At 44.0% G+C, this 23,947-nt stretch overlaps 1 protein-coding gene across 6 annotated transcripts in view; it reads left to right on the top strand.

Moving 5' to 3' along the window:
• pclob (piccolo presynaptic cytomatrix protein b) overlaps nt 1-23,947 on the top strand; it is a 44,352-nt gene that overhangs the window by 3,076 nt on the left and 17,329 nt on the right. For all 6 annotated transcript variants that reach the window (XM_088379074.1, XM_088379073.1, XM_088379071.1 and 3 more), the window contains exons 3-16: nt 283-951; nt 2,175-2,921; nt 2,996-3,802; nt 4,395-5,318; nt 5,389-6,219; nt 6,388-7,140; nt 7,244-8,350; nt 8,429-9,457; nt 9,550-10,584; nt 13,218-13,997; nt 14,107-20,476; nt 20,793-22,333; nt 22,418-22,683; nt 23,017-23,851. In XM_088379074.1, the coding sequence (XP_088235200.1) occupies nt 283-951; nt 2,175-2,921; nt 2,996-3,802; nt 4,395-5,318; nt 5,389-6,219; nt 6,388-7,140; nt 7,244-8,350; nt 8,429-9,457; nt 9,550-10,584; nt 13,218-13,997; nt 14,107-20,476; nt 20,793-22,333; nt 22,418-22,683; nt 23,017-23,851 (17,694 nt within the window). The remainder of the gene's footprint in view (nt 1-282; nt 952-2,174; nt 2,922-2,995; nt 3,803-4,394; nt 5,319-5,388; nt 6,220-6,387; nt 7,141-7,243; nt 8,351-8,428; nt 9,458-9,549; nt 10,585-13,217; nt 13,998-14,106; nt 20,477-20,792; nt 22,334-22,417; nt 22,684-23,016; nt 23,852-23,947) is intronic.

The raw sequence follows: 23,947 nt of genomic DNA, 5'->3' as shown, positions 1-23,947 counted from the left end.
CTGATGATTTGGGCCATGTTAAATGAAACAAAGCCCTAATTAATTGATTATAAAATAACTAACCATTCGATTTCAATTAATTGAATGTATATCTACAAAATACATTCCATCACAGCACATTGTAAAAACAAAACAGGCTAAAAACATGTGCAGTGTATAGTATTCCCCAAAATTTAAATAATGTGTAGGTATATTTTCTACCTATGCTGATAAGAATAGCCCAATTTAGAATGTACAAAGAAACAGAGCATTATTTTTTTAATGACTAATATCTGTCTCCAGGCATCCGAGTGGCTTTGTCTAACCTGCCAGATAAAGAGAGCTGAAGGACCACCAGTGAAAAAGCCAAATCCATCTCCCTCTAAAACGCCATCACCTGCTCCACCAGGTTCAACCAACAGAACACAAAATAAATCAGCAGCCAAAAGTGAAGCTCCTAAAAGCCAAGCAAGTCCCAAACACGTCGGAACACACTCCCAGAAACAGCAACCAGAAAAAAGCGGTCCGGCAACAACTAATGAACGGGAATCCGGAGGCTTATTTGGCTTTGGTGCTTCTAAAACAGCAAAGCCTGAGGAGACAGTGACTGGCAAAATGTTTGGATTTGGTTCTTCCTTTCTCAGCTCTGCATCGACCCTGATAACCTCATCAGTTCAGGATGAGCCCAAAAACACACCGCCGGTTTCTCCCAAAGTACAGACCAAACCTGCTACCGTCCAGGAAAAGAAACTGCAACCGGAGCAGGCCAGTGTTCCTCCTGGAGGACTATCTCCATCTGACCCTTCCCAATCACCCGGGCACCTTCCTAAAAAAGGCCAATCCTCTTGTCCTCTTTGTAAGGTGGATCTCAATGTGGGCTCTAAGGACCCTCCCAACTACAGCAGCTGCACAGAATGCAGGAGTACTGTCTGCAACCAATGTGGATTTAACCCCATGCCAAATGTTAAGGAGGTAAGACTCAATCATACGGATTATATAAAATAGTGAAGGGGTACTATCTCTCTCTCTATGTTTGCAGTGAACTTAACAATTGTGTGTTGCTTTGATCCAACATTGCTTAAGGGGGATTGCTTATCAAAAGCAACATCATTATTATTCTGCTGTGTCATCGATGACTAACAATAAAATCCACTTCAGATCCCTTACATCTCTTAAACTCTGCTAAAAGCAGACGTCAGATGTTTGCTCCATGCTAAAAATACACATCTACACCTCGCAGGCTTCTACTACGGAGGCAACCGAGCAGACACTGAAGTAAATGGATAAGGCATCTTACTGGCAGTCTGAAGCACAAAGGACCTGACACTCGACTCTGTAATTCAATGCACTATGTGCAGTTCATAAGGACAAGCCTGCCAACGACACCCCAAGGCTGCTGTTTCCTTCTGTAGCAATGATGTGCAGTCTGATCGAGCTATTAAACTGCTCTGTATAAAAAAAAGTACATTACGTATCCAGTAATTGACTGTTGCTCTCACTCCCAAAATCAAATTAAATGTGTTCATTGTCTGGCAAATGAGACACCTACCCATTGTGTTCCTTGATGTGTTTTGCTTGGAATTGGATGTCTCCTTTTGACGCTATTGCCTCTTTTTCGATTTACTGTTGATTCAGTTCGGTCTGCTGTGTTACAATTCTGTAAACGTTCCCAACATATCCATTTTACGGTCTCCATTTGTTGTGATAAGTGTCCCTGAGGTATGCTTCGGTACACTCTTCCTAGTTGACTGGTTGACAGAGAACTTCAGCTTCTTACCATGATAGAATTAAAGGAATGGGACTAAAGGTAAAGTGGTAGTATTTGATTAGATGGAACAAGGACTGAAAGCCAAGTTTTTTGATGACCAGAACTACAGATAAGATTCTTGTCGTGCAGTTTGGAGTTTGAGACGCTCCTGTTAGTAGTTTGTCTGTACTTCCTATTTCCTTGCATGGGTTTTTTCTAGATACTTTGGCTTCTTTGTTTTTCTCCGAAGAAATGCATATGTCATTAGACACTCTGAATCGTTGTTTGTCTTGAAAGTTACAGACGACCGGTGTACCTGCTCTTGCTTGTCAGTTGGAATAGAGAGTTCAACTGATGACTGAAATGAGGACATAAATACAAATGAACTGCTTTGTGGAAATGTGGCTGATCAAAAAAAGAATAACCTTTATCTCCTGTTTTCTTTAAGGGCAAGGAGTGGCTTTGTTTAAATTGCCAAGTGAAACGTGCGACGAAAGGAAACAAACCTCCGATGGACACCCCGTTGGCTAGATCCCCATCAAGAAGAACACCTGGAGAGCATTTACCGCAAATGACTCCTGCCCAGTCATCCAAGGCTGAAGATGTTAAAGCACAAGACAGTCAGAAACAGGCCAGCTCAGCTCCTGCTCAGAAAACACGGCAGGACAACATGAAGGCAGATGTGCAGAAAAAAACTGAGCAGTTACCAAAAGACGCCAATGCCACTGAAGCTCCACAGCAAGAGTCAGGTGGTTTCTTTGGTTTCGGCAGCCCTAAAAAACAGCTCGATGCTACTAAGCCTACCGAGACAGTGACTGGGAAGATGTTTGGATTTGGTTCCTCCATATTCAGCTCTGCATCCACATTGATGTCCTCCGCTGTGCAAGAGGAACCCAAACCCACACAGGCTTCTCCAAAGATGCCTACTTCGAAAGAGTCCCCATCTGTTAAAAAACAACAACCAGATAAGAGAACAGAACAAAGCCAGCAGTCGAAAGAAGACAGGCTTTCATCGGAGCCATCGAAGAAAGTATCTCCTCCCCAAGTTATTTCCAAACCTGTCCAGTCATCATGTCCTGTCTGTAAATCGGAACTCAATGTTGGTTCTAAAGATCCCAACTACAACACCTGTACACAGTGTAAAAACACCGTCTGTAACCAATGTGGATTTAACCCTGTGCCAAATGTGAAGGAGGTAAGCCACTTTATTTGGTATTCATTTATTTACTCTTGTGATTTTTAACAAACACCATATGCACTCTTGTATAGGTCAAGGAATGGTTATGCCTCAACTGTCAGATGCAACGTGCCCTCGGTGCATCAGAGCCTCCGGGAATGCCCATGATGAAACCACAGGTCTCGCCAAACAAAGTTCCTACATCTGCGACCATCCCCAAGACGGAAAAACAGCATACATCTCAAACAAAAGATGAGCCAACACTTGCTGAGTTCAAAGTGAAGGACACACCTGCAAAGGAATCTGCAAAGATAGACATTGCAAACCAGAAAACTCTCATTTCAGCTTCGGGCCCAAAAGCTCAATCAGAAGACCAGAAGAAAGGACCCCAGAAGCCCTTGGAAGCAACAATTACAACTGAACTTAAGCAGACTAATTCTGCTTCAAAGGCACAAGAGTCCCGTGGTCCTAAATTACAGTCTGATGCAGTTACGTCCAATGACTCAATAGGCGGGAAAATGTTCAGCTTTGGTTCCTCTATCTTCAGCTCTGCATCCACTTTAATCAACTCAGCAGGTCATGAAGAGCCTAAAATGACACCTCCACTGTCCCCAAAAATACCAGCCGCAAAGGTGACCAAATCATCTGTTGCCCAGGAGAAAGAATGGGAGAAGAAACAGGAGTCCAAGTCTTCTAAAATGTTGCCATCTAAACCTCCATCAGATGTTTCAAAGGCTGTCCCTCAGGCCTCGTCCAAAGAAGGCCAATCTTCTTGCCCTATATGTAAAGCAGAACTCAATTTTGGCTCAAAGGATCCTCCCAACTACAGCAAATGCACAGAATGTAAAAACACTGTTTGCAGCCAGTGTGGATTTAGTCCAGTGCCAAATCTGTCAACGGTAATTAATTTCATATAATAATTAATTTGGTATAAAACAGGGAAAATTATAAACATGTTTCCTCTAATACAGATGATCCAGCATATTATGCACCCATGGATCCACAATTTAAATTTTCCCAATGCATTGCAATGTCCTGTTCGTGGATTGAAACACATTTTGTCAAAATTTAAATGGCATTTTTCATATGGTTACCAAGTGAGTGGTCCCATGTGTCCCCCGTCAATAGCTGGCCCCTATCATCATTTAAGTTTCCCATCCCAGGTCCATAGAATGTAAGAATGTAATTGTGTATCATTGTCTTTGTTTGTTTGATTGTATTTTGTAACCTTTATTTAACCAGGTAGATTAGTTGAGAACGATTTCTCATTTACAATGAAGATCTGTCTTTCAGTATGTACCCAGTAATTAACTGGCAATCAGTCCTCGGTGCCTCTCGTCCAAAGTCAGCTGGGAAAAGCTCGAGTTACCTGTGACTGAAATGAGGACAAGGGCTATAGAAAATTGATAGATGAATGATTGATGCTTGTCATTATTAGAAAACAAAATGCAATTATTTCCAATAATTGACATTTTTAATCTTCTTTTTTAGGTAAAAGAATGGCTATGTCTGAACTGTCAGATGCAAAGAGCTCTGAATGCATCTGAACCTCCAACAAACCCCCCCAGTGCAGTAAATAAACCACCTCCATCGTCCATACCTCAGAAGACAACTGTTTCAAATGAAGTTGAAACAACCAAGAAGGATGTAATAAAAGCTGATGTGCTTCCGAAAATGCAGACTGCAGCGTCTGATAAAAAGAAGGAGGTTTCTGCACCGAGCACACCACAAAAAATCCCATCTGTAACTGCTAAAGAACCAGATCAGAACAAACATGGTGCCCCATTTAAGGACCAGGAGCCTCAAATGAAGTCTGCCCCTCAGAAACCATCAGACCAGGCCACTGATTCTGGACCAAAACAGAGCAAAGTCACTTTAGATGCCCAGAAAGAGTCGTCCAACCTGACTGGCACAAGTAGCCTGAAAACCACTTCTGATGCTTCTAAAACAACAGACTCAATTACTGGGAAGATGTTTGGTTTTGGAACTTCCATTTTCAGTTCAGCATCCACTCTGATATCATCAGCTGTTCAGGAAGAGTCACGTACGACCCCGCCAAGCTCTCGCAAAATGTCTGCCCCAGTGCAGGTCTCTCCAAAGATGGCAGCTGCGCCCAAGGTTTCTCCCAAAAGTACACCAACAACTTCTCCCTTCAAAGCACCACCGAAAGATTCGGGAAGTCTTTCTCAGGAAGTCAAGAAAAATAAAGAATCAGATCCGAGCAAGCAGGATAAAGTTTCATCACAGCCAGCAACTGAAGCCATAGTGTCCCATACCCATCTTATCGAAAACTGTCCACTATGCAATGTAAAATTAAACATTGGCTCTAAAGAACCTCCAAATTACAATAACTGCTCTGAGTGTAAGACCACTGTCTGTGACAAATGTGGATTTAACCCTCTGCCCATTGGAAAGGTAACTCTATACTCTGGAAATTATGTATTATCTATTTTTATTTGTTTGATCTATTTTTGCTTTATTTCAGAAAAAGGAATGGCTGTGTCTTACCTGTCAAATGAAAAGAGCGGTCGAAGCATCTGAGCAACCGGCTTCTCAAAAACAAGAACTAGTGCCAGCTATGATCAAGTCAACAGACAACCCCAATCCTATGACCTCGCAAATAAAGACAAATACGGATTCTGCTGAGACCCCACAGAAAAAGTCATCCACAGTTTCAGTTCAGTCAGAAAAACCTGAAGCTTCCACTACATCAGTGAAGTTGGATAGCGCAGCACCTGATGCTAAAACACAACAGAAAAATGATAAGCCCATTCCTGAGAAACCATCAGATCCAATAAACCAACCTGGTCGCAAGAAGAGCAATGCCACTGCACCAAAGCAGCAGGAGACCGGAGGATTTTTTGGCTTGGGTGCTACAAAATCCAAGCCAGATGTAGACAAGCCAACCGATTCAGTGTCAGGAAAGATGTTCGGGTTTGGCTCCTCAATCTTCAGCTCGGCGTCTACATTAATATCATCGGCTGTTCAGGATCAGCCCAAGACCACTCCTCCAGCTTCTCCCAAAAAGTCCCCTGCAAAAGAGCTTAAATCCGATAATTCTCACAATCGGGAGCCACAGAAGAAGTCATCAGAGTCGACACAGTTGGGACCAGCACCAGCATTAGGTCGGACTAAAGGAGATGACACACCAAAACCTCCAAAGGCTGTAGAAGCGACTAAGTCAGCTGTCATACCAGGTTCTACATGTCCGCTCTGTAAAGATGAACTTCACCAAGCCAACTCCAGTACTTGCACTGAATGCAAAAACACTGTTTGTAATAAGTGCGGGTTTAATCCCATGCCAAATGAAGCAAAGGTAAAGCTATATATATTATATTTATTTTCAAGTGTGATTGCTTGTCCTGAAATCATTTCTTTAATCAACCTTAATGTATGCCCTAATTTTTATGCTCTGTTTACAGGTTGTTAAACCCTGGAATCTAATTTGAAAACATAATTGGAATAACCTTACTTTTTTTTTTAGGTTCAGGAGTGGCTGTGTCTCACCTGCCAAATGCAGCGTGCTTTAGGTGCGAACCAAGCCCCAGGAGCTATGACTAAAAACGCTCACGTTCCTGCAAAGGTTAAGCCCGAAAACAAAGTGACATTGACACAAAGCTCACCTCAAAGACAACCAACGGCTGGGACAGCAAAGCCTGCTACAGCTTCTTCGAGTGCGAACAAGTCAGATGGTCTGAAAGACAAGATTCCTGAGCCTGTTAAAAAGACTCCACAAGACCCTCAAAACATACCAGGTGTCAAAACATCACCAAGCCAGACAAGGCAAGCTGAACGTAAAGATGGCAACGCCACTGATTCAGGAGGATTTTTTGGTTTTGGAGGCAGTAAAACCCATCCTGACGCCTCAAAGCCTGCAGAATCAGTGACTGGAAAAATGTTTGGCTTTGGATCTTCTATTTTCAACAGCGCCTCCACTTTGATCAATTCAACTCCACCAGTTTCGCCCAAGATGTCCCCCATGAAACAGAGTCAGCCGCCTTCTGTCCAAAAGAAGGAACAAGAGACAAAACTGGATCAAACTCAGCCACCTAAAACAACTTCATCCGAGCAAACCAAAGTGGATAAATCTCAAAAAGATGCCCAATCCGCTTGTCCACTATGTAAGGTTGACCTCAACATTGGGTCCCAAGAGCTCCCCAACTATGACACCTGTACCAATTGCAAAACTACTGTCTGTAAGCAATGTGGATTTAACCCTATGCCGAATGTATCAGAGGTGAGTGAATAGGTATTGTAGTCACGTACAGATACAAAACTTTTTTTTTAAATTGTAAAAGGGCATTTAATTAACATTCAAAACATTCTTGTTTTTGTCATAGAAAAAAGAGTGGCTGTGTCTGACATGCCAAATGCAAAGAGCTCTCTCAGCAGCAGAAGCAGTGGAGCCACCAATGATGAAACCTCAGCCATCACCCAAGAAAGAGTCATCACCTGATCCAACCTCCAATCAAATTAAAGAGACAAATTCAACTCCGAAAGCAGATGCTCCAAACAAAAAACAGACAGAAGAAACATCACCAATAACTTTACAAAAGTTAGAAGACAGTGTCTCAGTAGCAACAAAGCAGATTAAAACTGTTTTGGCACCTATGAAGGAAGGTGAAATGTCATTGGCATCTTCAGCTGAAGAGACCCGGACTGCAAGTCCACTTACTGATAAACCACTGACTGATCCAGCTCCTCCTGTTAAGACAGATGTTCAATCTTCTCTGAAGATAGATGATCATCTTGTATCTAGCTCCCTTGCAACAACCAAGTCATCAGATATGCAAGTGCAAGGAACGGAAATAAAATTGATGGATCAAGTCGGCAAAATTGATGATCATAAAGAGCTTGCCAAAACTCCTAACAAGGAACCTAACCTTGGTGAAGACGTAGTTCCCACATCTGCTCCCTCAACAGTACAACCAATTAAAGACAAAGTGATTGATACCAAGAAATCTCAGGAAGGTGTCTCAAAAACAGCCGAGGCAGTGACCGGAAAGATGAAGGGGTTTGGGTCGACGCTCTTCAGTTCAGCTTCATCTTTGATAACCTCTGCCGTTCGTGAGGAACCTCGCACGACACCACCAAGTTCTCGTAAAATGTCTGCCCCCGCACAAATCTCAGATAAAGTGTCAGCATCTCAGATTCTACCAGTCAAGCCAAGCCCTGCCGTCTCGCCACGCAAAACATCCATGACAGAGGTAAAGTCAGCTGAAGAAAAGACATCAGAACAAGTCAAGGCCGCAGACCAAGGTCCACAAGAACCTTCAGAAGTAGAGAACTCCCAAGCAGCTCCCAAAGCGACACAACCTAATTGTCCTCTTTGTAAGGTTGAACTTAATATGGACTCAGAGGATCTACCCAATTACAACACGTGCACTGGATGTAAATCCACAGTCTGCAACAAATGTGGATTTAGTCCTATGCCAAATAAAGCAGAAGTAAGTGATATTTTTTATACTAAATTAAAAAAAAATGTGTTTGTTGTTAAAAAATACTCATCTATTTTGTTTTGACAGGGAAAAGAATGGCTGTGTCTCAACTGTCAGATGCAGAGGGCCCTTGGGGCTTCTGAGCCTCTTGGGCTTCCACTTATAAAATCCCAACCATCACCGAGCAAAGAAATGCCACCTGACTCAGTGGAGAAAGATGCTGTAACACCAGCTTCTCAGGAGGACACTAAAGCCATTCCATCCAACAAAAAGATGGTCAGTGTTGTCACAACTAAAGAAAGTGATTCCCAAGATGAACCCACTAACAAGTCAACACCTGTGACTGCTTCAGTACCTGAAAAGAGTGGTCCTGATGAAATCAATAAGTCTGATGCTCCATCTGTTTTACTTGAAAAGACACCTAAAGTTCAACCTGGATCAGCACAGAAGAAGCTTCCAGAAACTGTGACCTCTACTGTAAAGGTTGCTCCCCCACCACCAGAAGCAGCAAAAACAGCACCCCAACCTGCAAACGCTTTGAAATCTCCTGCCAAATCTGTACCCCCACCAACAGCTCAACCTGCAAAGCAAGAATCTGGAGGCTTCTTTGGTTTTGGTGGTCCTAAAATACAACCTACTGCATCCAAACCTGCTGAATCTGTGACTGGGAAGATGTTTGGTTTTGGATCATCCTTCTTGAATTCAGCGTCCAGTTTGATCAACTCCGCTGTTCAAGATGAAAGTAAAACGACGCCACCAACCCCACGCAAGATGTCCACACATGCCTCCCCTAAGACAACACCACCTGCCTCTCCTAAAACAATACTTGCAAAAGACACCAAAGCACCAACTCTCCAGAAAAAAGTGGACGAAAAACTACCGGTGAAAACGACTCCACCCGTTATACAGGATAAAGTTGCTAAAGCAACAGCCGTATCTACCAAGGTACCAAAAGATACTCAGGGGTCTCCAAAAGCAGCTGAGTCCACATGCCCACTCTGTAAGGTACAACTCAACATGGATGGTAAAGGTGCTCCCAACTTCAACAACTGTACGGAATGCAAAATGACTGTCTGCATTCAGTGTGGATTTAATCCAATGCCCAATGTATCGGAGGTAAGCCTGATTTATGGAATTTTTAGATTGCTTATCTTGAAAAAACATTGCAAGCTCATGTTAATAACCTCTTTATGTTGTTTCTTTGTCAGGTACAAGAATGGCTATGTCTGAATTGTCAGATGAAGAGGGCACTTGGAGCTTCAGAGCCCAGTGGACCTTCTGTGGTGAAACCACTGCCCACACCAGTCAAGCCTTCTCCCACAGCCTCAGAGCAAAAGGATATAGTCCAGCCAGAGAAGTTAATCAAAAAAGAGGGCAACCAAGGAGAGGATACAGCTCCCCAGATTGTAACACCAAAAAAGATGGATTCAAAGTCAAAAGATTCTTCAGGTGATGACCAAGGAAAGGCCCAGGATGTGGCCAAGCAGACGCAGCAAGCTGGAAAATTACAGCAGGTAGATGATTCAGAAACTCCAAAATCAGAAGTCAAGGCAGTTGCTTCAAAACTGGCAGATGGAAAATCATCTCAACCACCTTCTGAATCCAAAATTACTGCTGTCAATTCCACAACACCATCTGCTGTGTCTGCAAGGAGAGACTCTGGAAATGTTTCTCAAACCCCAAAACCAGGAATAAAGGTTGTTGCTGCAAAACCAGCAGATGAAAAACCACCTCAACAGCCTTCTAAAAATCAAAGCCCTTTAAAATCCACACCACCACCAGCTGCGTCTGTAAAGAAAGAGTCTGGGGGATTCTTTGGATTCGGTGCCCCCAAAACGCAACCTGCTTCTGCTGCAAAGCCCGCTGAGAGTGTCACGGGTAAAATGTTCGGATTTGGCTCTTCTATTTTTAGCTCTGCATCCACATTAATAACATCCGCTGTTCAAGATGAGCCCAAAACAACTCCCCCAGTCTCTCCAAAGATGTCCCCAAAGGCTGAACAAAAACCACAAGCACCTCAACCAGGCAAACCTGCTCCAGTGGCCCAGTCTAAAGTTGAGACGAAGCCATTAGAAGCCACGGAAGTGTCAGGAGACCCCAAAGCAGATATGACCACCTGTCCGCTGTGTAAGGTTGAACTCCATGTGGCCTCCAAGGAAGCTCCAAATTACAACACTTGCACCGAATGCAAGAGCCTCGTGTGTAACCTCTGTGGATTTAATCCCACGCCTCATACAGGAGGGGTAAGTGCAATACTTGAGTCATCGTTAAGAAATGTGTTGGCATTAATTTCCACAATTTACCAGTTTAGTTGAGGACAGTCGATGATTGTCTAAATACATCAACAATGAATAATTATAGTGTCCCTGCATGAAAATGTGCGGTGGCCGCTGGTTGAAATTGGCTCTGGTGAAAATGATGTTTTTGTTCCTTGGGTTATTTTGAAAGAAGGTTGCTGAGGTGTCTTTATGACTCGTGGGAATTGAACAAAACTTCATATCTTTCCTTTGTCTGTTAGCCTATTTGACTCATACAAGGACATTGTTCATGTCTTCAGCAGACCCTAGGAAACACATCAGCTGTATTAAGGCTGTTGTGCAACAGCATTAGCGAAATGGGATCTGATGTCAGCGCAGAGACTCCAGCGGAGGCACGGTTGCCAAAGCCCGTGACAGATTTGAGATGGCAAAGTCGTGCGATATGCCAATGAAGTAGACATGAGGCAGATTACGTCAAACTCGACATTACGTCACAGCAGGAGAGACTTTCTTTCGAGCCATCTGCTCTATTGCTTGAATCAGTGGTGCCATGTAATTCTACAATTTCCTTTTTAGTGTGGGTGGACCCTGCAGGTTGCCATTTGGTGTGCTTTCCATATTCATTCTTCCACGTTTTTGCTACAATACTAGGAGTTTGCATGTTCTTCTTTGTTCTTTACTCAGACTTCCACCCACATTGCAAAAACATTTGTTGTTGAATATCATGCCTTCCAAGAGACAGAGTCGAGATTTTGTAAACAGTGAATAACTTTAAAATAGATGTCCTTAATTACTGTATCGAAGTGTCACGTTGCAGAGAGTGCAAAGCCTCAGGGGACAAGGGCTGCTTGGATGACCTGTATATACCGTCCAAGATGTTCTGTTTTCCTCCATAAAGCTACTTGAACATGTGTATACAAGAAGAGTAGCTTGTTTTATCGCAGGAAAGAGCACGGCTTTTGGAGAAGGACAGAGGGTTGAAAGGCTTGAAAAATGTGAGTGCCGGGGGCGTGTTTCTCCATTATATCCTTCTGATTGTTCATTGTGCTGAGGCCCATTCCATCAAAAAGTGACCGTTGTCCCGATAAGTAGGACACACATGTATCATTCTATTGTGTGTGAGGAAAGATGATGGAAAGATTGAACTCAGCCAAAGGTTTTTGTTTACCTTTGGACCAAAATAGTTCTGTACTCAGTGTGAGCTCAATATACATTAGAGCTATACAAAAGAGGCATCATCACTTGCTGCAATATCCAGACTGCAATGCCCGTGATGGCCTTGAGTCATAGATGTTTGTGTTTGCGTTAGAGGAGACTCCTTTATTGCAGTGTATTTTTATCTTGTCTTTTTAAGATTTGTCTGAAATGCTTCATCACACCCACAAATCACCATTATATTATAAATGGAGTATAGAAGAATGATGAGACAGGTTTTAAATTAAGGTACAGTACTTTGTATATTATACTGCAACATTGTACATTATGTCATATAAATGCAAAATTGGCTTACTCTATTAAATTATGTAGCATGGCCTTTTTATTAACGTATATTATATGTATAAAACTATTTATATTGTACTGCAATGGCTGAGAATTAGCACTAGCTATAAACTCTTTATGGATCTCATGAAGTGCAGGTTTGTCATAATAATTAACCGCATTGTCCCTGTCAAATAAGGCAAAATAAAAGAAAAATACAATGGTGAATGTAGAATGTGGCTGGGACGTTAAAGGCAGTCTTCAACCTTTGTTCATTGCTAGCCACTGTCTGAGTTCTGACCACTGTGACTCAACAGCGAATTAAAGTTGCTGCTATCAGCAATTTTTTATGACATCTGCTCAAACTCAAGTGAGTCCATTGAGGCTTTGCGTCTACTGGAAGCAAATGTTGCAGTGCTCTGAATATTTGCATAACTTTTCTAATCTTGTTGCATCTGCAATGCTGTTTACTGCAATCGCCAGGGGGACCTCCATTTTAATTAGATTTGCAGTTTATAGCTTTAACTTATTAATGGAATGTCAACTGGGATTTGTTGGGTTTATGTACCTATTCTTGTATTGTTTGCAATGTTGTCAATGTTAATTGTTTTAATCATATTTTTTCTTCCCCTGAATGGTAACTGTATTAAACAAGCCGTTCAATATGTGACGTTGCTTCACCTTATTCCATTTCGACTTTTGCCGACTGCCATTTATTAAAGGCTCGCATTTTAGAGATCAGTGGGTCAATGCTGTGTGTGTGCGTGTGCGTGCACGTGTGTGTACACGACGGGTAGGAGTTATAAAGATCTGTGCTCAGTATGGGATGCTGAAAGCCGAGCATCTCCTCTTGTGCCAAAGGAAAGTCTGCCAGAAAATCAATAGCTCCCTTGCCACCCCCATCAGTAGTAGCAGCGGGCGGTCACTAATCAGAGGTTTAGTGTCATTGTAGTCCAATAGTGGAGGAAAATATAGCCTTGGATTCATGTAAGATCAGGTTTAATTTTGTCATGAGGTAACTCACCAGGCCTTTATACGCACTAGAGGATCGTCTCTCATGTACAATATGTATTAAATGATGCAATTAACTAACCATGCATTTTAATGATGTACACTATGCCATGTTTTTTTTACGACAGAAAGAGTGGCTGTGTCTCAACTGCCACACCCAAAAGGCTATGTTGGGACAACTGGGAGACTCAAGGAAAATTTCTCAGCCTCCACCTATATCGACACCACAAGTGACCCAAGTCATACTTGCAGCCAAAAATGGAGAGCCCAAGCTAGGCTCTGCAAAGGTCGAGCCTGCGAATGTAATTCAAAAGACGCCAAGTACGGCAACCTCCACCAAGACTGTAACGACAGGACCAACAACAAAATTGGAAACGCCAGAAGTGGTAGCTTTGACAAAGGCGGAGTCTTCACTTTTACCCAAAACAGTGAAGGATACACCAGTTCAAGAGGAAACAAAGCATTTAGTTGAACCTGCGGCAGAAACTGTGCAATCAATAATGGTCTCTGAACCTACATTGCCAAGCACAGATGTTTCCAATAGTGCAACAGTCGACAGAGACGCAGAATTACAGAAAGCAGAGACAAGTGGGAAAGACATTCCCCAAATATTAAAACCTGACCTCTCAGAAGTAACAACAGAAGTTTCTGCAGAGGAAACAAAGCATCCCTCATTAGAGCCGATTGCTATCGAAATGCCAAGTGCCGGAGACCAAATTAAAGTAAGTGAGCCTGTCAAATCTGCTCAGAAAGTTCAGGTTCAAGAGCAGTCTGAAGAACCATCAGATGTCTTACAGTTGGCACCAACTGACAGCCATAAAGTTATGGAAAAATCAGTTGAAAACGAGACTAACATGGCCCTTCTCCCAAAGCCACAGTTAGATTCTACAAAGGACATGACCATGACAGTAAGAAAAGCTTGGTTTTATAAGAACACATTTGTTTTTGTCATGGCCTAATAGAATTGTTCTTTGTGAAAGTTTTTTTCTATAGATATGTTGTGTTTGTGTGTTTTAGGTGGGAGACGATACAGCAAAAGAGCCTATAAAATTGGAGAAATCTCATGATGAACTTGGGAACCAAGTTGTGCCCAAGCCAGTTTCCAAGGCAACATCTAAAGTTGAAGATGCTCAACCCCAGATATTACCCTTGTCAGAGGAAGCAAATATGGAGCAGGGTGTGTGCAGTGTGACTAAAAATGACGCAGAAAAGGAGAAAATCCTGCCAGATAAGGATGTTGTCGGAGTTGGGAAAAGGCGGCTTAGTTTTCCAGCAATGGAAGAGAGCAGCGGGAGTGATTTCACCCCTTCACCCTCCCCTGAGATTCAGAGGAGGAGACTGAAGGTGACCGATGTATCATCTATCAGCGAAGAAATCAAAACGGAAAGCGCTGACTCGTCTGCAGAGGATGAAGACTTCCTTCGCAGTCAGATCATGGATATGGGTGGCGAAGAGGAAATGTCTCTCTCGGAGGAAGAGAAAGAAAGGAAATTGTCCAATGAGGAACTTATCAAGAAAGCTGAGCTTGATAATGCCTCCATAAAACGTAAATCACTGTCAAGCAAAGGCTGCACAGACAATGAAGGTGCGCTAGTATGGACAAAATCCCCCCTAACGACAAGCGAGGCAACTACACATGAAACAATTCCCAGCACGACCTTAAAGAAAGCTATTCCAGTCATCAGACATAGACAAAGCACTGATGAAGAGGTGGAGAGCATCACCGAATCCCTGTCAAAGGGCTCATCGAGCGTTCAAGCGTCTAGCTTCACTCCAGGGTCGTCACCTACATCAGCATCATCTCTGGAGGAGGACAGTGATAGCAGTCCGAGTCACAGAAGGATTAGCGGGGACAAACAGTTTCGCAAGGGTAAACACAGACATGCGACACAACCACTCCCCACTATTGAAGACTCCTCAGAGGATGAGAAATTTCGCAAAGAAAAGAGCCAACTCAACGTGCATGGGCAATTGTCCTCCGATCAAAGTACTTCCTCTGCAGAGGATCTTAGACAAGCCAAAACATCTGGTTCCGAGTACTGGGCGAGCATAGAATCAGAGCCAGAATCAAAGCAGGCTGTACAGAGAGGAGGCAAACCTTCTCCAACAGTGATACCATATATTTCATCTGGGCCATTTGAAGAGATGGAAAGTATTTCTAAATCATTAAAGAGTGCAGAAGAAGCATATGAGGACATTCTCCAGAAGGCCAAAGCTATCCCAGGTGACAGCCCTCCAGGTGTTGAGCCGCTTTATGGTGGCATGTCAATCGAAGACTATCTTTATGAATCCTTGGTTGAGGAGCCTGAGATAATGATGACTGACTTTGAAGTCATCAAACAAGAAATCAGCCCTGAACCTTTGAAGAAACTTAGGTCTCCAGAGGAGGTTTATGAGGAGATGATGGAAAAAAAGAGAGAATTGATGATGATCGAACAAGAGTTTAAACAGGCCCAGACAGCATTGGAATCTGTCTCATCTGTGTCTCCTCCAGATCTCGAGACCTGTGTTGTAATCATGCCCACAGAGGTCGCATCACACACTGGAGAAAGCATGACTCCTGAAACTGGTGAACCTTCTGATGAAGCGCCAGTCAAGAAGAAAAAACGACCAGCTCCACCACGTCCCACTGAACCGCCTAAGCGATCTGAGATAACTGTTGTTCCAAGCACTACATCTGGCTCGATAGATTTTGTTCGACCCATGGTACCGCTTGATCCTGCACTTAGAAAAGCACTCTTTCCCATACCTGACCTCAAAATTACACAGTGTTCGTCAGGAGAAGACGAGGATGACAGTCTACCAGATGAGTATGGTGTTGGTATTTCATCCGACATTACCCCAAGTGATGATTCCGAAACTAAAGATGATCAATCCATAAGCCCACCTTTGTCTGAGACAACTGAAATGGAACCGATATCACTGGTCTGTGAAGTCCCAGAACCAAAACCTATTCCAACTCCAATATTAGCCCCAGAACTGACCACGACACCTTCCCCTGTATCGCCACAGTCACCACCAACTTCACCGGCCACACCCGATTCCAGCATGGAATCTAATGCCACGTCTTCATCCTACCAGGCTCAAACACCTCAATCATCAGACTCAACGCCTCTTTCGACACCGACAGCTTCTTTCTTGACTCAAACCACTCGAGAGGGTTCATCATTCATGTCCGCTAAAGATGAAGAATCTTCTAGAGAAAGCACTACAGTTATAGTAACAATTCCAGATGTGGTGTCTGATCCATCTAAAGCGGAAACAACTGAACCAGTCCAAGTTAAGTCATCCGTTCCTGTACCTTTAAAGTCAGCCTCAGAGGAAACTCCTCCTCCAGTTATAGTTGAAATGCCAGACTTGGTTACATCTCCCTCCCAAATGCCCACTGAGGCTTCGTCAGTGCTAGAGGTCTCAACCTCAAGATCAGAGCCTGTCGCTGTCACAGCCAAACCAGCAGCTCAATTTACTGGATCACGAGTTACAAGTAGTTTTCAAGGATCCGTTCCATCTCCAGCTCTTGTGCCTACTTCAACTGTTCCAGTACCCTACCAAGAACCAGTAATTGTCCAGATGCCAGACCTAGTTTCGACTACATCTCAATTCCCAACAGAAACGTCTGCGCCACTCTCAACAATCACAGCAATCACTGCCCAGGCACAACCAAATGTTGTGCACTCAGTCCAGCCAGCATCCACATCGATGATCCCTGTATCCATCCCATCAACTACTATCGTAAAAAAGAAAGTCCCACCTCCCCCTCCACCACGATCAACATCAGTTTCGCTACCTGAGCATGGTGGTAATCAGCTACCGATAAAGGGTGCTCAGAATGTCTCCACCATCGTGGCTTCCACTATCACTACAGGAGTCACAGTTGCGGCCCAGCCAATGCAGTCTGTAATTGTGGATATACAGCCAAGAATGGAGGATATGAAACCTGATGATGTAGCTGTAGCTCAGATAGTGACCCCAACGAGAGCAGGGCATGTGGTGATCATAGTGCCAAGTGTTGAAAACACAACTAGGATTTCCCGAACTCTTCAAGATAGCACAGCAGCATCTTTGGCATCTCAGGTACCAACCAGTCAAACAGTCACACACCATGTGACTGAAAGTGCATCCCCAGATTCAACTTTACGATCCTGTACAGTGTCAGAAGTTCCACCACTCCCACCTAAACCTGCTGTGGGAACTAATGTTACAGAAATGGTTGAAATACCTGTAGCTGATACACCTCCACCACCTCCTTTGACATTCTCAAAGCCCAATATTTATCCAAAGCCTCCAGTTCCTGCTTCAGCAACAGCATACCAGGTTTCTGTTGCAAAAGCTGGTGCTAGTCCTTCTTCTAAGGCTCCTCCACCAATACCACCTAAGCCTGTAATAATTCCAGCTGGACTGGTTTTCAGCCACAAACCAGGAGAAAGTGTCAAACCACCTCCTGTCGTTGCACCAAAAGCTGCAACACTGCCGAGGACCAAAGCACCTCCAAATGCCCTGTCACTCAGTTTGACTCGACCTGTAGAGAGTAAGTCAGGGGCAACATCTCCCAAATCACCGTTATCTCCAAGGTATGCCAAATCTTTGAAAACATATGTGGTGATAACTCTGCCGTCCGAGCCTGGTTCACCAACAGAAGTGATTACAGTCCAGGCACCAATAAGACGAGGATCTATTCCAGCTACAAAAGGGCCAGAAGTTCGAACCACTGCTTTAGAGCAGAATACCCCCAGTCAAACATTTTCAGCACAGGCCACTGTACGGAGGGCATCGGTCCCCACTGTAAGGCATCCACCCCCAATACCCACAGCTTCAACTCTTCCATTAGAACAAGTGTCACCCAATAATACGACGGTCTCTAAAATGCAGTCCGAAAGAGATTATTTTGTGGCATACACTGATACGGAAACATTAATTCAGGCCCATAGTGTACCAGACCCAATAAAGAAGCCAAACATACCTGTGATAATGCAGCAACAACAAGCCATTTATCAGCCCTTGCCATCATCAACAATGCAAGAAAACATCTTAGAGACTTCAACAACAGTTGAGCAGAGTACAAGCTCTGCAAAATCCCTGTCTGACTTAGATATCACTCAACATCAAAGAATAGTCTCAGAAGGCATAGCACTTTCACAAAAGATTTTAGCCGATGCTGAAGTTCCTGTGGTCCAACTACAAACAATGCCAACCCAACAGGCCCCCACCCAACATGTCTCTCTTTTTCTAGAGCCTAGATTAGCTTCAGATGTACTAATTCCCCAGGAAAATACAATTTCAGTATACTCTAGTGGTCTTCGCCTACAACATGAAATTGAAATGGAAAATGTACACCCACAACCAGAAACTGCTGATGGAATCATGATCACAGAGACAGCACCAAGGTCCCCATTCGCAACGAGTCAACAGCTATCTGCAGCAACTCAGCCAATACCCTATTCTGCAGCCGGGTGGAAGGCCCCTCAACCACCTGTGACAGAACCACAAAAGGATTATGTCGTTACCATTCCAGATATACCAACATTGCATCAAGAGGTTGCACCTGCTCCTGAATTACTTCCTGCATCTGTTATAATGGAGTCAAATGTGATACTGCAGCGAGAAGAGCCTCCTGTTACTTATATGCCTGAAGTCTATGGAACAACAGCCATACCATGTTCAACACCTCCACTTGAGGTCATTGCATTGCAACCAGACCCAACACATATTGAAACAATGGAGGTTGCTGTGAGACAAGCGCCATTGTCGTCCATGATACAATCTCAGGCAGTGGATTCAATGTCACGTGACGTTACAGCTGAACAAACTTCAAGTGAAAGAAGAACCTCAATATCATCCATAGGAAAACAACCATACAGCACAAGTGAAATATTTACCTTTCCTACAGATTATGAAGTGTCTGCCCAGGTTGTCAACACTGGGGCCTTTTCTGCCACAAGAAGACAGTCTTTAACCATGCAGCAGCCCTTGGTAATAAACATGCCAGCGGAAAAAGATATTCCTGATTATGGGTTTAGCAGAACAGATTCATTTCCTCCAGTTGAGCCACCACAGCTATTAACATATTCATCTGAATATGATCACCCACTAGAGATAATAAAAACAGAGGCGTATAAAAGGAGAACCTCAATACCTGCCGCACAGGACATCCCGCCCAGTGGAGCCATTGCACCCATCACCATCACTAAAATTCAGCAAGAGTCCATTGAAAGCCAAGAGATTCGAGGACCTGAGAAAGTTGTCTCTAGTTTGAGTCACAAGTACTCTTCTTCAGTTTCAACTACAGGTCAGCCTGCTGAAATTCAGCCGAGCTTAGTCACCCAAGTCGTCACCACAGAGGTCCAGAGAACTACTGTGTCTGTTGTCCATGAAAGACTTCCACAACATACTCCCCCCAACACAGCTGCCACCATAAAATCAGATGAAAGAAAATACCAAACTCTCCCTAAGCAAAATGAAAAGATAATCTATCGTGGAGATGTAATGGATCTACGCACCATGAAGGTTGGCGAGAAGATGACTGAACAAGGCATGGATTTGACTCCACCAGAGTTATATCGACCGTCATCCAATGATTCTGTGCGTCAAATCACAGCTGTGCAGCCAAAAATAATCAATCTTAGTGCCGAGGTTGTCCCTGCAACTACACTGGCTCTAGTAACTGACAGCATCACAATCGTCACATGCACGGCAACCATTGCTTCATTTGGCAACCCTCCAGCAGAGAAACCTCTCGACTTGCAGGGGCCTGTTACATCCTTACCCTTGCCTCTCACCACATACAAACCATGCGAACCAGTAGCACAAATTGTCTACACACCAGTGAATGCCCAGCCTGTAGTTGTTGCTGTACCATCCACAGCTCAAGACATACCAATTAATCTTTCATACGGAGCACTCATCAGAGAAGGGAAACAATCAGTTACCTCTGCTGCAACAGATATCAACAACGTTCTATCTTTGGAGGCAACAGGTGCCATGGATTTGTCCAACTATAGACCAGTAAGGTCTATGGTAGCTTTATCCGGAACAAGCCCTGAAGTAATAACCACTGTTGTTGAGGATGATGAGACACCAGTTGACCTCACAGCTGGTAGAAGGAGTGTATGCTGTGATGTCATATACAAATTACCCTTTACAGGAAGTTGTCGAACACAACCACCTGTCACAACTCAGCCTGACAACCGTTTGGTCCACAGAGATGCCAACCAGTATGATGATGCTGGCCAGTATGTTCTCACAGGTGTAAATGGTGAAAAACCGTCACTACCTGAGACCAGCCTCAGAGAGGTACGACTCTTTCCCTATGATCCCAACAAAGACTATGACTACCTCAATGGATCTACAGATGGAGCTATAGATCTCACTGCCACCAAACTTCCGACTGGTGAGTATAGTAACGTTTGTGCTGCATGATAATTTGGTTGATCATAATCGTTTTTTTATTTCTGTGTCTTGTTGCTGCCCTTTTAATTGTATTGTTTCAGTAACTGTGTTTTTTTTTCTTTTTCAAACAGATGCATGTGTTTGCCTCCGTGTGCTCCCACAATATTTTGGCTTTGCATCTTGTTAGCCAAAATGACTTCAAATATGCATGTGCATGGACATGTTCTGAATCCGGTTTAAGTGGCTTTCATTACATAGACAAAATCATGGTGTGTATTTCAAATAATAAACAATATCCTCCTGTCTTGTTGTGGCAGGTAAAGCTCTAGACTACACTAGCAAAGCTACATCAGACTTTGCTGGAGTGACTTCTCCATCTTCTCAGGACACACTCACTGTGTTTGGTGTCACCAGTGGTCTAAGAACTTCAGAGGGAATAGTTTACTCCTCTGTTTCAGCCCCTGTTCCATCAACATATGCTGTTACCACACAACCTGGCTCCATCTTTAGCTCTACCTTAGTGCCCACATCAACAGCCCAGAATCAGGCTGTGCCCCAACAGTTTGGCTTCATCCCTCCCACTGACCATGGTCAAATTATTCCTTATGACACAGGGGTACCAAAGGAATTTCTACCCACAGCATTGGCCGACATCATAACAGGGTATCCAGAAATGTATTCAGATGCCACATTGGAAGCACTCGCAGCTTCTCTAGATGCGTTAGCCTTGTCTCCAATATTCCCTGGTTTAGACAGCACCAAGATGGCTCAGTACCAGATGGAGAGGGAGTTTCTAGAGCTAGAGAAGCTTAAACAGCTCTGTCTTGCTGAGGAGTTAGAGTGGGAGAGACAGGAGATCCAGCGCTATCGTGAACAGGAGCAACTTATGGTGCAACAAGAGCTTGAGGAGCTCCAGGCTCTAAAACAACAGCTTCTCATGCAACAAGAAGAAGAACACCATGCGCACATGATGGCCCAGCAGGAGACATATACTCAGCAGAAAGAGCAATTGCAGCAAATCCAGCAACTCCAGCTTCAACTCCAACGGCAGTTAAATGAGCACTATGTTAGTACAGGTACGACAACAAACCTACTTGAGGCCAAGTATGCAGGAGTAGGGGACAGTGGACAGTACTGGCCTGTAAAGGATGAGCCTTCAGGTCCATCTATTGGAAAATTAGAGGAAAATCAGGACCAGCATAACATCGGGAAGCGCCTTCAAAACAATCAGGACACAGGCAAAAAAATCATTGACAGTGGGGTGCAGACAGACGATGAAGACTCACCCGAAAAGCAGCATGTTGGAAGACGGAAGAAGAACAAAAGAAACGTTGATAGTTCGGCTCAGAGTGATGATGAGGACCAAGACGAATGGGATGCTCCTGCAAAGTCTAGAAGACGTACCCGAAAACACAGTAGCGAAGGAAAACATAGCTCAAAGGTGTCCAGCATTGCTGTCCAGACAGTTGCTGAGATATCTGTTCAGACTGACCACTCTGGATCTATCAAAAGACCTAAAGTCCAGATGGACACCAAGGTGGAAATAATCAAACATATCTCAGCTCCTGAAAGCTCTCGAAGAGGGGGCAGTCTGAGCTGTCAGACAGAATCGGACAGAAGGCTTACACCTGCTGACGTGGGTTACAGCACACACCTCACAACTGATGCCACTGCAAGGTCGAGAGGTTTCTATACATCAGTGCCCCCTCTATCGCATGATACATCAGTTGGAGGACAGAGAATGCTCACTGCTGACCCAAGCAGATTTTCCTCTTGTCCTCGGTTGAAGCCTGGTCAGAAGTCTCTGAGTCCTAGCACAGAAGGCAGAATGGGAGTCTACTATGCTGACACATATTCAGTGAGTTATAAAGTCAATATCAGAATACAATCAGCAATCCTGATTAAAAAATCGGTTCATTCACTCTTTGTCCATGTGTTCTAGGGTCGAGGGTCCCCCTGTAGTACAGGTAAGAAGGTCAAACGGACACTCCCCGACCCACCTCCCGAAGAAGACCCGCTGATGGGACGCGCAGGTTACAGCACCAACTCTGCCCGTCGTCGGCTTGCTCGCAGTACTACAATGGCCAGGGCCAAGATCCTGCAGGACATTGACAAAGAGCTTGATATGGTAGAGAGGGAATCTTCAAAACTACGCAAGAAACAAGCTGAACTGGACGAAGAGGAAAAGGAAATTGATGCAAAGCTACGGTGAGATGCGACAGATTAAACAAAAAAAAAGGCTTTTATAGATTGTATGACAATCCATTACATGATTCTGGTTGTCACCCATAATTTTGATTAATACCATTGCTCTCATCCCTCTTTTGCGATCATCCTCCCTAATCCATCTGCATGATGCCCACACTTACTAGCTTATGGGCTAAAAGGCTGCCTTGAGATCATTCAGTGAGACAGCTCCAAACTCACACATAGTGAAAGGTATTATTGTGTGAGAACCAATAGTATTTTCCTTGTTTGGAAAGTTCTAAGAAATGTTCCTTAATTAACAACAAGATGACAGATGATACTGTATTATTGCAGGTACCTGGAGATGGGTATCAATCGTCGAAAGGAGGTCTTGCTGAAAGAGCGAGAGAAAAGGGAGAGGGCCTATCTCCAGGGGGTGGCAGAAGAAAGAGATTACATGTCAGACAGTGAGGTTAGCAACATTAGAGATGACAGAGGTGATGGCCTGGAGAGGCCACGCACAGCGCCCCAATCAGAGTTTGATCAGTTCATACCCCCGCATACAGAAGCTGATTCTCAGTACAACACACTCACAAGTCCCTACTCTCATTACGGCCAATATGTCCCCCAGACTCAAACCACAAGCCATTATACCCAACACAATCTGTATGAACCGCAGTCTGTTTACCATCAACAGGTGTCTCCGTACCAACATGTCTCAACACTTTCCCTCTCCCACAGTCAGGATCAATCAAGCAGCTACCAGCATGCTCTGCTCTTACAACAAGGAAAGCAGCGTCAAACCAACATGTCTGATTTAGAGCCCAAGATCTCCACTAACTATGAGGTCATCCGTAACCAGCCTCTAATCATTGTGCCGACCTCCTCAGAAAGCGGCTTTGGGGTGGCTCATCTCGGAGGCAAATACGGTAGCTTGGACTTGAGGCTCGGGCTAGAGGAGAGAAGCATGGCCTCTAGTCCCATGTCAAGCATCTCTGCGGATTCATTCTACGCTGACATCGACCACCACCATGCCAGGAACTATGTGCTGATTGAGGACATAGGAGAACTCACCAAAGGATCCACAGGATTGGGTACCTCTAGCTTGGGTTCTGGATTTAACCTGCCTGATAAAGAGCTATCCAAGACAGACAGACTACTTAGGGCAGCTGAAGTCAGGCGCACAGAGGTACACCCCCATCATTTTTCTTCATAATCACCTTTGTCAACTCTTTCTCCACTATCCTTTCTGTTGCACTTATAATTTTTCCTTTTCCCCCCTTTA

This window comes from Syngnathus floridae, chromosome 6 (assembly GCF_059516105.1).
Source record: "Syngnathus floridae isolate MCC-2025c chromosome 6, RoL_Sflo_1.0, whole genome shotgun sequence".
NCBI classification, from domain to species: domain Eukaryota; kingdom Metazoa; phylum Chordata; class Actinopteri; order Syngnathiformes; family Syngnathidae; genus Syngnathus; species Syngnathus floridae.
Note: the sequence above shows the minus strand (reverse complement) of the source record. Positions and strands in the feature narration are given on the sequence as shown.